The sequence below is a fragment of the Vespula vulgaris genome, chromosome 25, assembly GCF_905475345.1.
Source record: "Vespula vulgaris chromosome 25, iyVesVulg1.1, whole genome shotgun sequence".
Lineage (NCBI taxonomy): Eukaryota > Metazoa > Arthropoda > Insecta > Hymenoptera > Vespidae > Vespula > Vespula vulgaris.
In genome coordinates, this window is record NC_066610.1 from 446,597 (window position 1) to 462,498 (window position 15,902).

Consider the following 15,902-nt stretch of genomic DNA (forward strand, 5'->3'; position numbering starts at 1 on the left):
AGATTTTGGAGCCAAAAGCAAATGTGCGAGTGATAGAGAACAATGAATGATAAGATATATGAAGAAGAAGAGAAATAGCGGAAGGTAGTTCTTCATTGGCCAAATTCCTAAACATTTTAAGAATCTTGCGCTCCAAAGGAATGACCTCTTGACGTTGGCAATTCCTATTTCCTATAATAGAAACATCCGATTTGTTAATTTGCTAGATCTGTTTTAGATTAATTACTTTATTAGACATTTAAATACATTTCATTACAGGTGATATAGTTTTATGTGTGTGTGTATGTATGTATATACACATGTGTGTGTATATACATACATATATATATATATATATATATATATATATATATATATATATATGCAATTTTTATTATAACTGGTGCCAAAATAAGATGATAATCAGTTTTTATTATTTTTTATTATCGTTAATGCAACATTTTTGAGAAAAATAATTCGAATAAAAATTTATCCGATTTGATAAGGAAAAGCAAATTTCATTGCCTTTTTCCTTTTATTAATAAACCTTGAGGCCCATTCCAGAATAATTTAATTTTGTCTCAATAGAAACCTACACTTTTTTAAATTGTAATCTATAGACATTGAAAAGAAGAAAAAGATAAAACAAGTAAATAATATATGAAATATTTTTTTTATCAAATAACAACGAAGTTGATCACAAGATGATATTAAATATTTCTACTGAATAAAAACAACAAATAAACCAATATTTTCACTGTCGAAATTAGATAATATAAGTTAGAACGATTTTTCACAAAAAAAGCTGCATTTCCGAAATAATTAATGTATTTTCTTGAACACCCGATATATTGTGCGTTAATACTTTCATTCGCCGATTGTCCACCGAATGAAATGAATATAATTAGTAATCATCATTGGTTCATGTTTTTCACAACATCCACCTGCATATATTAATACAAAAATTTATTTCTTTTAAATCTTTTCGTTTAAATAATTCTTTACGATCAAAAATTAAACATCAAAGACAGACATCTTGGCGCTATAATAATAGACTTAAAAAAAAAAGAGAAAAGAAGCAAGCGAACGGTCATAGAATTGTCTGGGAAGTATAATAACAAAAAGATAAAACGAAAGAATAAAAACCGAAGAAAATAAAAAAACTAATTATGTTTGTATGCTTATAAATGAAATTGCATGACAACAAAAATATTTACATGAAGTGAAAATTAATTCGCAAATAAAATACCACAAATATAATCACGAATATAAATAAAAGTGGAACACTTTGATCGTAGGAAAATAATTTTCGACCAATATGTAGGATATCCATCTCGTTTATTAGCGTCGTAAACACGATCACTGTATGTTAAATAGGAAATTCGTTCTATTAGACAAAAAAAAAAAAGAGAGAAAGAAAACCGAACCGTGCTTTTTATCTTACTTCTATGCTATCCTTTTCCATTTTATCCCTTTGAAGGTTCGCGATAGACTGACGGGAAAACCTGTGAGCGTCCTCCCTGGTAAACTCCGTTTGAAAAGTTGCAATACGCGTGTAAGGGTTGCTTGAATAATTAATTTGAAGTCGACGAAAATAAAATTGAGAAACAACTCGTCCCTAACCCTTTCTAATAAGGAGTTAAACAGTTCCTTTGTTGCAATCATCGATCACAGTTGGTTGACGATAGTGGGATAGGGGGATTAGAGTATGCATAAAAAATATACTCTCATCGCTTCGGTTCACCTCGTATTACATCCCCCAGTTTTACAACCCTCGTATAAAACTTGTTAAAATTTTATTCCAATTACTTGTCACTGCCACTTTTTTTCTTTTTTCTTTTCTTTTTTTTTCTTTTTTAGGAAAGAGGGTGGACATAGTTATAGAGAACAAAGTAGCATCTTATCTTGAGGTATAATCATCCCTCTTCGCTAGAACATAGTTAAAGGTTTATCCGTTTACCAGCGAAATTAAAATGTTTCCACCCATTATCACTTTTCATTCGTTCGTCTTTCCGTTCTGTTGTTATTTCGTTACTTGCTTATTACTTACTTAGTTACTTATTACTTGCGTAATATGACGAACGAAAGATATTGACTGTGCCTGAAGTAGTGATTGTGATTGTTAAAGAAAAATAATGAAAAATTCGTGGAAAGAGATATTCGTAGTATTCTGTGAAATGAAATGTCTTTATTTCTTCTTTGTTATAGATGGTTCCATGTTAGAGAAATGACAAGTAGAGTATTTAAAGATTTATAAGACAAATAGGACAAATTTCGAACAAAATAGGAAATTTCTTTTTTTGATAATCAGTTATTTTACCTAAGATTTCTCTTTTTTAATTTTAATTGATACTATTTATTTGCATCCCACCGATATTTTTTTTTTTGATATTTTGTTTTCACTATCTAGTAATACTAAATATATTTTTTTTTGTATCACTTGCTTCGAACGAGTTTCGATTTTTTTTTACATATTTCAATTTTTTATTCTTCTCTTTGTATACCATTAACGACTTTTATTAATTATATTTTTTACGTATATTTTAATTTCCTTATTTATATTCAAATAATTAAAATATACTAATACTTTATAAATCTTACAGTTAGTGAATGCAGCATTCATGATTCTTACAAACATTTAAGCGAATGAAATTGTCCGATTTAATTTTGAATTAATTTTGAATATCATCTATTCAAATACGATTAATATCACTATAATGGTTTTAGACAGATAAATAACAATAAATGCATACAATTGCAATATCAAGATAAATATAGACGATATTTACATAACAGTGGTTGATTGGAAAGTTCATTCGGCTTTTTAAAAATAAAAAAAAACAGAGCATATTTATTAATACTAATTTTTTTTTCGCATGAATACGTAATTTATTAAAAAATAATAATAAGGAAAAAGAAGCAAATAGGTTTACACGTTCATGTTCAGTTTCTTACTACGAAAAAAAAAAATATTGATAACAATTGCCATGTATAGAGAATGTAAAGCGGAATATTAAACAATCTACATTAGAGATTCGTTGGTAAAGTTGAAGTAACTGCAATCAAACTCATTCAGTTAATAATTCATTAGTGCAATTTTATAAATGTACATCTTACCCATCAATAATGTTTACAAGATTCAGAATCATGGCGTCGTTAGCAACGAAGTGCTTCCATCTTTTCGAACAAATACGAACTACACGATTCTTTCCGAATGTAGTATAAGATAAATGTAATTTTCCAATAAATGTAAAATTCCAAAAGATAAAAGAAAACTGTCAATTTGTCGAGAATAAATTCGGCTCGGAACGTACTCGTTTTATTCTTTCATTTTTAAAATAAATTCTCTTCTATTTACTTCAGTGGACAGTCCTAAAAATTATTGCAAATGACGAATTTTCGTCTGTATTAATATCTATGTATATTTCTCCATTTTTTATTATTTTTAAGGAAAATATTGTCAATTTAATCGTTAAAATAAGTTTTATCACGCAAAGGAGATTTATTCGAATAAATTATATAAATTAGTTAAAAATAAATGGAAGTAACAAAAACATGTTTTTTTTTGTTACGAAGTTATGTATATCCTGAAAAAGAAAAAGAAAAGAAAAAGATATTATTCACTTATATTTGTACCATTAGTATGTAATAACCGCAAATACAGATATGAATGGTGATACCCAACGGTTGTTGCATAATGGAGAAATTGAAGTTACCTTCCAATTCTTCCATCAATCTCAAATATTATATATCATGTAGAATTAAGAAATGAAATATTACGATTGAGTTTATTATTATTATTCGTTTTTCCATTATAAAAAAAAAAAACTAGAAATGAAATCAAAACAAGTTTATGGGGAAGGAAATATGAATAAAAAATAATGAGTATGTATAAAAGTAACAAATAAAATATAATGAGTAAATAACTATATAACAAATAAAAAATAATGAATAAACAAATTGTAAATAAATAATAAAAGAATTAAATGGTTGAAGAGACACGTCAAAACAATAGTTTATTAATCAAATAACAAGCAATAGTTTTTCGATAAAATAATTTTCTAATAATTTCTAAAAAAAACACTATAATTAACGTAAATATATATGTGTGCGTGTTGGTAGATAAACTAAAGAAATTAAATAATAAACTTTTAAAAAAAATAATTTATCAAATGCATGGTACTACCTTTTTCAATATCAGACTTGGTTTAGATGTACAACTGATTAGTTCCGTAGAAAGCTATTAATTAATATGGTTTTAAGTTTCTGTATAGGACTCACTTCTCATCGACGATAACAATTATGTAAAGAAATCAATAACCTTATTGGTAGGTCAAGGATGATGTAGATGTTCTTCTTCAATGATTTTCATTCGACATTTATGTATTTGTATTTCACATTTGATGCAGAAATTCCGTGATTAGATACCTTTTCGATTCGATGAATGTGTCTTTGCATTATCAATAAATCAACCTAAAATTTGTTAGCTGTTTCTCGCATTGATAATCTTTGATCCAACTCGATAAATACCCACATGATTACAAAACATCATCAGCTAATTCCGTAGAGAGTCTACTTTGAACATCACCCGATCAAGTCTAAATGATGACTGATCAAATGGTCAACGTTAGTACTTATTGACCTCAGAACATATCCGTAGATAATCATTAACTCGTTGATGCTTTATTCTCTAGTCGTTGTGTTAAATCCCAATGGAGAATTAAACAACTGTAATGTAATGACGTATGCATTCTTTCGAACATTGGGAGCACGAAATTAATTTATATATTAAAAAAATTATAAATGATTGCATACTTGTACATGTTTATATGAGTATGTGTTTTTATGTATGGGTATACATCAAATAATGCAATAATAAATAAATAAATACATGAATGAATAAAAAAAATCGTCGGACTACGCATGGTGGCAAATCTATAAGGAAATTAATATAAAATATATAATATATAATGTTACGTATGAAAAAAGAATAAAAATTATAAATTATTGATTTGAATTTTATCGATAATTCGAGTCGGAAAGTGCAATAATATGGCCAGTGTTATTGAAAATGCTATTATATAATATGGATGTAATAGTTTCATATTTCTGTTTGTAATACTACTCCTTGATTTTCGTGAATAATTTGCCTAATGTTTTTCTATTTATTCTAGTAATTATTACTTTTTTAAAGGTCATTGCTAGTTCAATATTCTCTCCTAAGTTTCACAAACAGTTGTCCATAGTTTTTGGAGACACAATTAATTATGCAAATCTGAGAGAATAATGAAAGGTAAGGTATGTGAAAGAGAAAAAAATTGCGGAAGGTGCTTCAGTGGCCAAATTCCTATTTTATTTTAAGAAGTTTGAACTTCAAATAAATAGTCTCCGAACATTGCTAATTTCAAGTTCCTATAATAGAAATATCGAAATGGTTAATCTACTAGATGAGTTTTAGATTAATTATTTTGTTAAACACTTTTCAATAAATACTTTTTAATATAGTTAGTAAAATTATATATATATTTTCTTATATATTAGTATATTGATATATGCATATATATACATACATATATATATATATATATATATATATATATATATGTGTACATATATATACACATATGCATGTATATATAATAATATATGTGTATATATAGATTATTATGATAATTATACATATTTACATGTATTTCTATTTTAATTTATGAAAATTTCTACATTATTGTGTGTTATATCAGTTTTTTTTATTATAATTGAATTACTCAATGAAAAAAAAAATATATATGTATATATGAATATAAATGTATATATTGTATTATTTAGTATATTCAGATATAGATGTATTTAATTAGAGATATATAATTGATGTTCTTAGTGTGATTAAATATTTAAATATTCAATAAAAATATCTGTATATGGCGAATAGAAAATTAGACATATTAATGGTATTCATACGTACATATTATGCTATTATCATATTTATACATCCGTTACATTATAATGACTGTAAAAATAAAGCGTTATTAATTTTTTATTTCGATAGTACGACGTATTTGAGCAAAAAGTTCATTTGAGAAATAAAGAAGACATATTGTATTTGTTGTTTTCTATTTATTAAAAGTTCTCAAAGTCCATACAAAAATAATATAATTATGTCTAAATACGAGCCTATATTTCTTGTAATTGAAACTTATTATTATGTTAGAAAGCAGAAGATAAGGAAAGTAAATTTTTAATGAAAAATATTTTTATCGAACAACGATGTTGAACGTGAGATGACGTTAAATATTTTCATTAAATGATTCATTAAATAAATGCTGTAATATTTCTCCTATTGAAATCAAATAACTCTTATTAAAACAACTTTTCACAAAAACGTCGCATTTTCGAGATAAATATTTATTAACGCATTGGTTTAATCATCCGATATATTATCTGTTAAAAATTTCAGCTTACGATTGTCCATCGAATGAAATGAATAAAACCTTATCAGTTAATATTTTTCATTACGTTACCTGCATACATTAATATAAAAATTTATTACTATTACATCTTTTATTCATAAGTTGAAATAATTCTTTCCGATCAAAGATCGACAGAGTGACATTGCAATTGTTGTCTTCATAAATAAAAAAATAATAACGAGCGAAACACATATAATAGTCTGCGTAGTATCAGAACGAAAAGAAGAAAAAGACTAATAATATATATAAGATTATAAAACTATATATATAAGACTATATATAAAGACTAAATATAAAACTATATACAAGAACTAAAAATTAATTTTTAAATAAAATTTTTCAAAAATAATTTCTAATTGAAATAAAGTGTAATATCATTAATGAAAAATTATAAAGATATAGGTTATTTACGGCACTTATCCACATCGTATATATCGTATATACTGTATATTAGATACAAGACTGGTTCTACGTTTAGAAAAAAAAAAAAAAAGAAAACAAACCAAACCCTACTCTTTATCTTACTTCTATGCTTTCTTTCTCCATTTCATTCCTTCGAAGATTCGTGACAGACTGTCGGCAAAAGGGTCGTGCATCCCTCTGGTAAACTCCGGTTGAAAAGTTGGTATACTCGTGTAGGGATTGGTTGAATAATTAACCTGAAGACATTGAAAAAAGTGTTCAGAAACAATTTGTCCCCTTCTAACAACGAGATAAACAGTTAATTTATTACAATCATCGAATACAGTAGGTTGTTGGTAATGGAAGGAGGTGTATTGGAGTATGAATAAAATAGTGTACTTTCATCGCTTCGGTTTATTTCGTAGGATATCTCCCTGTTTCACAACTCTCATGTTTACTCTCATGTTTCACAAAACTTATTATAATTATATTCCAATTACCTATTATGGAAGTTTTTCCTTTTTCTCATCAAAAAATAAGTAAAAAAAAAGATGTTTTCATCAATACCGATTTTGCTGTTATGTGTTTACGTAATTTATTAAAAAACAATAACAAAAACAAATTGGCCTCATATGGAATTTTTAACATTGAAAAAATTAATTACGTTTACTTATCCGTATAAATTATAATAATAATTTTTTGTGAACATACATATACAGACACCATGATCTTACATGCACCATGAACAAACATTGTTTTTAGAGTTATATAGCTGAATATGTATTAATTTCTATTTTTCTAAATAATTTCATTTTATTATTATTTTTTTTTATTCCGTCACATTTATCCATATGTCTGAAAATTTATGGAATCGGAAATAGTTCTTCATATCTTTTAAAGAATCAAGAGTGGTGTATCCAGCAAAGTTTTATATTTCACATTAACTTTGTTTATGAAGAAAATGTGACTGTTGATAGATTTTCTTCAAATTATATTTATATAATCTATAACACTAGTACAAGTCAACGACGCATAGACAAATCGCTTGTTTTCCTACGAAGGGAGACGACTTAAGAAACAAATAAAAGAATTTGTTAATAAACGTAATTCATTTCACTTTTTTCTTTTTTTTCACACAAATGTTCTCAGTACTGACAAATATCCCATCGAAGTTTTGAGAATCTGCAAATATTGAGAAATAAATAAGAATGATAATGAAATAACAATTTTACTGTTGCGTCAAGCAACGTAATTATAAAATAAAAAAAAAATCGCTCGATAAATACTTACGTCTGTAAAGTTGGTCAAGGATAAGATAGCAAATTTACCGGACGTTAGACATTGCGGTTTTTGTGTTCGTATCATACAAATTAGAAAAAATCTTGCCTCCGTTGCCGGTAAGTTATACCATTCGTAATCGTAAATGGCTTTTCCAAAATTGCTACTCTAATGAAATAAAACGAATAACATTAAATAGGTGATTGATATTTCAATTGTACAATAAATTACAGAGGTTCTATTTACTTCCTGAATAAAACATTCACCGATGAAACAGTAAATAAAAAGTGTACTTATTACAGAAAAAACGTACGAAATGTACAAGATGAATGTTATAAAGTCATCCGTTTCATTACTCTAAAAGTAAGAAAAAGAATTGCATCGATTAAATGTTATCACATATATTCAGGAGATACTTGAAATTTTATTGGATACCATACGAAATCAATTTTTTGTTTACATTTCCTGAATGCAGATAGTTATGAAGGATATACATAAAAAATGGCGGAGTTATAATGATAATAGTAATAATTAAACTGTCTCATTTAATGTTCTTAAATCAAACAACAGTATCATTTCCATAACATATAATTCCCGTTTTGAATCGTTTTTTATTTTATCTCAATTCCGTAAACCTAATATGTGCACGCTGTATATATGTACAATTTGCTAGTAGGAGAAAAATAATTGATAACAATTGTCGTGTACGGAGAATGTAAAACGAAGTACAAAACTTTATCTACAATAAAAAAAGAAGGAATCAGTCGATAAAGTAGAAGTAGATTCAACTACAAGTCATTCAATGATCACATTTCAACATTACAATTTCGCAAATGGGAATCCTACACATCATTGATGTTTACACGAACTAGTATCATGACTTAATTAACAACAAGAAAATACTGAAGATCGATTAAAAGACTTTTGATCATAAATGTAAAGCTATACCGAAAAACGCTTTGAAGAAATTAATGGAAACTAAAGAGGATTACAGGATACTTTATTGCTACGTCGATTTACGGACTTACGGAAAATACCAATGAAAGATTTAATTACGTTACGTCGGAACTATGGCTCGTTTAACTGTCAACTGCGAGTCTAAGAGGACAAAAATCTCGTTGAACATTGCTATTTGTTTATTTAATCAAGGAATGTCATCTATCTTCAAAATAATGCAATCCTTGATTATGAAAATTGATTCGCTCGTTCATCAGTTTGCGACGCGAGAAGATGATCCTCTCAAAAGTGTGGTTGAAAGTGACCGATAAAACACTTTAGAAAAGCCTTGGTTATTTTATAAGAAGAAATTTTAATACCAATTAAATTTTCTTTTGATGATAAGGTACTGCAATCAAGTATTGATTGCAAGAATACGAAAATGATTGTTATTTATTGTTGAATGTACAGGGAATTTCTACTACTATACTATATTCTTTTTAAACAAAAGCAAACAAAATGAATTTTTCTGAGAATAGTAAAAGATAAAGCTAAATTTTCGTCATTTTGTAGAAAATTATAATTAAAAAAATTTAGCTTGGGAAATACTCGCCTTATTCTTGTATTTTAATAATAAATCGTTTTTTTTTTACTTTAGTGAATCATCGTAGAAATTATTGTAAGTAATAACTTTTCGTCTATGCTCATGCATGTTACTCCGCCATTTCTTATTACTTTTGAGGAAAATAATTATCAAGTCCACCCTTAAAGTAGGTCCTATCACGTAAAGAAAAGTTTATTCCAATAAATTACGTAGATTAGACAAAAAGAAATAAGAAGTCAAGAGAATAGCAAAGAAATGTTTAATAAGAAAATGTTTTCAATAAGAAATAAGAATTAATAAGAAAAGTTCTTAATAAGTTTTTAATATAAAATGTCCTTAAAAAGAAAACGGAAGTTATGCATAGTGTATCTTTAAAACGAAATAGAAACATTATATTATTAGTTTATATTTATACCGTCAGTACGTAGTAACCGGAAATACATATATGCATGGTGGAACCCATCAGTTGCTGCATGATCGGGATATTAAAGTTATTTTCCAATTCTTCCGTCAATCTGAAATATTATATTTCATGTATATATAAGAAATGAAATATTACAAATGAGTTCATTATTATTATTTTTTTTTCTATTATCGAAAAATACAGTAGAAGTGGAATCAATGTAATGTTATACCAAAAGAAATATTATTTCTCTTATTTGTGATACAATCTATAGCATGTGGATAGTTGAAAGTAATAAATATATAACTAAATAGTAAATAGATAGTAATGAATAAGTATTAAAGAATAAATGAAATGTAAATCAATAGCAAGAGAACTAAATGTTTAAATTAGGAGACATGTCAATGTAACAGTTTATTAGTTATATAGCAAGAAATAGCTTTTGAGAATATCACTTTTTAATAATGTACTACAAAACGCAATAATTAACAAACATATATATATATATATATATTGATATATATATATTATATATATATATATATATATATATATATATATATATATCAATTACTTATATATAATTATATGGTATTTTACCTTATCAATCGATAATGTCGTAGTACAAGTTCTTTCATACCATCATGACAATTTTTAGAATTATCTAATATTATCTTCACCTTATAGGACAATATAGCAAATTGTGCAATTACTTGAATAGATAAATTGACGAACATATAATCGAATCCTACGTAACCTAATACCACACAAGGTACGAATAATATTTGATAAGCACAAATCAAAGCGTAAGTTCTGCTGTCTTTCAAATCCATGATTTCTAATGTTTTGTACGGTAACTTATAACCAATGGAACTGTTCTGCTTTGCTGAAAAATAGAAAAAAAGAAAAAGAAGCAAAATATTTGTTTCAGAACAAAATTTACGAAAAGATACAAAAATCAAAATGTTCGATTAGTCGATTAAAACAGGTTTTCGAAAATATTTATATCGAGTTATCAGGTAATAATGGAAAATCATAGTACTGATGTTACGTTATGAGTTACCAATGCGTAATCGATTAATTTAAATTTATATATACTCATGGATACATTTTTTTTTGTATTACTTTAGAATTAATTACAAATTTACCATCACTTGCGTAAATTATCATATCATGTTTCATAAAAAGATGCATACTGTGATGAAAAATATCATTCGAAATGTAACTGAAAACTACTGATATTTTGAAACATTTTATTTTTTATGAAGTAGTTTATAGATTTAAACAAATAGTAATCCACTGACGTAGTATCGAATGAATACGATAAATTCAGTAAAACTTTCTAGCAAAGAGAGTTTATAATATTTTCGGATCATTCATAGCATGTTGATTATCTCCATTAGCACGTTGCGATATGACGCGTTTATTGTTGTCCAGTGACATCAGTTTTTTCAATATTCAATATTCAATTTTCAATTTTTTCAAATTTCTTATGAAGTGATTCCAATTGTGAACAATAAACATTAACAGCAATTGGTTATGGTAAATCAAATTGAATTGTGCTTGTGTAATAACATCAAACGCACAGTAGTATCTTTTTCTTTGTCAGACCTGATTTAGATGTAGGTACAGATGGATAATTCCGGAGAAAACCAATATATTAGTATCGTTTCAAGTTCCTATGTAGGACACACTTCTTATTGTTCCTAACGATAATATTAAGAAATAGATAATCTGTTTGCCTGGTAAATAAACATATGCAAATTCTTTTTCGCTTATGTTCTTTCATACTCGACAATTGATTCGGAATACAAATACTTAGACTAAATAACACTCTGATTTTATAAAGCTGTCTTGGTATTGTCAAGTAAGTTTTCTCAAATTTATCAAATGTTTCTTGCATTGATAATTTTTGATTTGATTCAATCAATACGATTCTAATTTCAAAACATCATTGTCAAATAGGTCATTCATTTTGGATATCATTGGATCATGCCTATATGATGACTGATCGAATGATCTGAATAAACGTTGGCATTTATTGACCTTGGGAACCTATCCATAGATAATCATTAACTCGTTGATACTTTATTTTCTAATCGTTAAGTTAAGTTGCGATCAAAAGTGAAACAACGTGTAATGACGAATGTATTTTTTTGAATTTTGGGAGCAGGGTATAAATTTACATATGAAAAATATTAAAAATGTTTGACGACTTTTGCATGATTATACGTTTTGTATAAATATGTGATATTGTGTGTGGATACATCAAATAATTTAATAATAAATAAATACAAAAATAAATGAAACAAGAATATTGTTAAATTACATATGGTGACATATCTAGAAAGGAATTAATATATAATATATAAAATGCTAAGTCGTATATAGAAGAAAATTCATATTATTAATTACCAGTTTGAAATCCATCGACTACTCGACTCACATAATACAATACTTCGGCCAATCCCATTGAAAAAGCAATTATTACAAGAAAATATAGAGGTAATTTCGTATAATTCAAAAATGTCAATTTCTCCTGTTTAGTTTCATATTTCTCAGTGAGTGAAAATTGCTTGATCTCGGTAAATAATTTACGTAACGCTTCTCGCTTCAGTCTAGTGATTGCTACTTTCGTAAGTGTCATCGTTAGTTCAATATTCTCTGATAAATTAGATAAAATGTTTTCCGCAGTTTTTGGAGCTAGAAGTAAATGAGCGAGTGTTAGAGAACAATGAATGAAAAGATATGTGAAGAAGAAGAGAAATAGCGGAAGGTAGTTCTTCAGTGGCCAAATTCCCATGCACTTCAAGAAATTTGAACTCCAATTAAATGATCTCCGAACGTTTGCAATTCCAAGTTCCTAGAATAAAAATATTCAATTTATTAATTTGTTAAATTGATTTTAAATTAACAATTTTATTATACATCTATACTCATTGCATTACAGTTAAGAAAATTATATATATATATATTTACACACACACACTCACACTTCAATATAACGTATCTGTTTGTAATTAATATAACGATATATGTTTTTACGCAGATTATTATTATAGAAATAGGTATTTATATCTACACCGATTTTGATTTAAAATCACCGATTTTGATTAAGATGATTGTATCTTATCTGAATTTTTTTAGTTTAATTAAATCACTCAATAAAGAAAATATGATGATATATATTGGTATATATTCTATTATTAAATATATGTAATTATACATGTATTGAATTAGAAATATATAATGATGTTTTAATGCTAATAAGTATTCCATTATCAGAATTATTTTATTATTCATGATTAATTTTTTAATATTTAAATAATTAATATTAATATTTATATATTATAAAAAGAAAATTATACATATTAATAGTATTCATATATATACTGTTATATCATCATATTTATTCATTCTTTATCTCATAACAGGTGTCAAAGTAAAGCAACATTAATTTTTTATTTCGTTAAGACGACGTATTTGAGAAGAATAATTCAGATGAGAGTTTATCCAATATTAAAGGGAACATTTCATTATTTATTTTTTATTTATTAAAAAATCATGAGGTCCATTTAAGCGTAATTGTAACTTAATCTTGTTTCAATATTAGTCTACATTTTTTATGATTGTAATGTATCGAACATTAAAGAAAATGAAAATAAAACAACTAAATAATCTATGAAATATTTTCTTTATCGAGGAACAAAATTAACCATGAGATGTAGATAAATATTTTTACTCAAAAAAACAACAAATAAAGGAATATTTTTCTTGTCGAAATCAGATAACATTTGTTCGAACAATTTTCCTCACAAAAGCTACTTTTTCGAGATAAAGATTTTTAACACAATGTTTTGAACATCCGATATATTGTTTGTCAAATATTTCACCCGACAATTGTTTACTGAATGAAATGAATATGATTATTAAACCCTACCGCTACACATCTTTCACTATATTCACTTATATATATTAATATAAAAATTTATTTCTTTTAAAACTTTTATTCATAAAATCAAATAATTTTTTCTAATTGAAAATCAAACGTCAAAGATACAACAATTATAGTGCGAACATAGAAAAAGAAAGAAAAAAGAAAAAAGGAAGCAAAAGGCAATAGAAGTATCTGGGAAGTATAATAACGAAAAAGTAAAATGAAAGAATCGGAACGAGAAAAACAAAAAAGAAATTTTATCCGCACGTTTGTAAAAGAAATTGCATGACAAGGAAAATATATACATGAAAGTAATAATTAATTCGCAAATAAAATTCCATAACTATAATCTCGAATATAAAAAAAATTGGAACACTTTGATCGAAGAAAAATATTTCTCGACCAAGAGGGAGAATATCACGTCACTCATCACCATTATAAATGTGATCACGTTACATCAGATACGGGACTCGTTCTACGATTAGAAAAAAGAAAAGAGAAATAAACCGAACCGAGCTCTTTATCTTACTTCTATGCTATCCCTTTCCATTTTATCTCTTCGAAGGTTCGCAACAGACTGACGGTAAAAGGGTCGAGCGTCCTCCCTTGTAAACTTCGTTTGAAAAGTTGGAAGATGCGTGTAAGGGTTGGTTGAATAATTAATTTCTCGTCTACAAAAAAAGAATTCAGAAACTGCTCGTCCCTAACCCCTTTTAATAAGGAGTTAAACAGTTCCTTTATTACGATCATCGATCACACTTGGTTGACGACAGTGCGGCAGGGGGATTTGAGTATGCATAAAAAATGTGCTCTCATCGCTTCGGTTCACCTCGTAATACATCCCCTGTTTCACAATCCTCATGTAAAACTTGTTATAATTCTATTCCAATTACTTGTCATTGCAATTTTCTTTTTTTTCGCTTTTTCTTTTTCTTTCTTTCTTAGGGAGGTGGAGGATAATTATAGTTGTAGAGAAACAGAGTAATATTTCACCCTGCGGTATAATCATCCCTTTTCGCTTGAATATAGTTGGAAGTTTATTCGTTTGCAGGTGAAATTAAAGTGTTTCCACGTCTTAGCACCTTTCATTCGTTTGTCCTTCCGGTCTCTTTTTAATTCCAGTTTTATATAATACGACAAATGAAAGACATTGAATTAGTGTTTGTGCCCGAATTAGTGGTTGTGATGGTTAAAGAAAAAAATTATTTTATTCACGGAAAGAAATAATCGTAAGTACTCTGTGAAATTAAATGTCTTTAATTGTTCTTTCTTATAGATGGTTCTAATTTAGAGGAATGACAAACACAGAACTTAAGGATGTACAAGACACATAGGACAAATCTGGACAAAATAGGAAACTTCTTTTTTTGATAATCAGTTATTTTACTCAAAATTTCTTTTTCTCTACGTTTTAATTTTTACGATTTATTCGTATCCCATCATTTTTTTTTTCTTAATATTTTATGTTTATTCTCTAGTCACACTAAATATATTTTTTTCACCTATCACTTGCTTTGTATGAATTTTGATTATTTTTTCATATTTTTTAATTTTTCTTTCTTTTCCTGGTATAACATTAATGGCTTTTACTAATTATATTTTTCACCCAGACTTTAATTTCGTCATTTATCGACTTGGAAATGTTTTTGTTTATAATTTTTTCTTAGTTGCATTTATTTTCATTATTTCTTTCATTTTCACAATGAAGTTTTATATTTCGTTGATTGCTTTTATTTATTATTTTAAATAGTTTTAATGGTAAGTAAAATATTATATGGCCGTTTGCGCATCTCAATGATCAAATAATGAAAATATACTAATATATTAGAATTGTTGCAGTTAATTAATACAGCATTTATGATTTTTGTAAGCATAGACGAAGGAGAATTGCAATAT

General features: G+C 26.7%; 1 protein-coding gene across 1 annotated transcript; it reads right to left on the bottom strand.

The window, feature by feature from the left end:
• Positions 1–7,979: 7,979 nt before the first annotated feature.
• On the bottom strand, positions 7,980–14,817 carry LOC127072285 (odorant receptor 67a-like). Its single transcript, XM_051012585.1, has 6 exons — positions 14,536–14,817; positions 12,485–12,932; positions 10,670–10,955; positions 10,082–10,181; positions 8,139–8,294; positions 7,980–8,030 (listed from the first exon to the last, which is right to left on the bottom strand). The coding sequence occupies exons 1-6, from the start codon at positions 14,554–14,556 to the stop codon at positions 7,980–7,982; spliced, it is 1,062 nt and encodes a 353-aa protein (XP_050868542.1). The 5' UTR covers positions 14,557–14,817.
• Positions 14,818–15,902: the final 1,085 nt, after the last annotated feature.

What these genes read in the sequence shown, in the direction of transcription:
- LOC127072285 (XM_051012585.1), bottom strand. Translation starts at nt 14,556, where the DNA reads ATGGAAAGGGATAGCATAGAA. An exon ending in CGACATTATCGATTGATAAG is followed by an intron (nt 10,182 to 10,669) that starts GTAAAATACCAT and finishes ATAATATTTCAG; the next exon opens with ATTGACGGAAGAATTGGAAA. An exon ending in CCGGTTACTACGTACTGACG is followed by an intron (nt 8,295 to 10,081) that starts GTATAAATATAA and finishes TTATTTCATTAG; the next exon opens with AGTAGCAATTTTGGAAAAGC.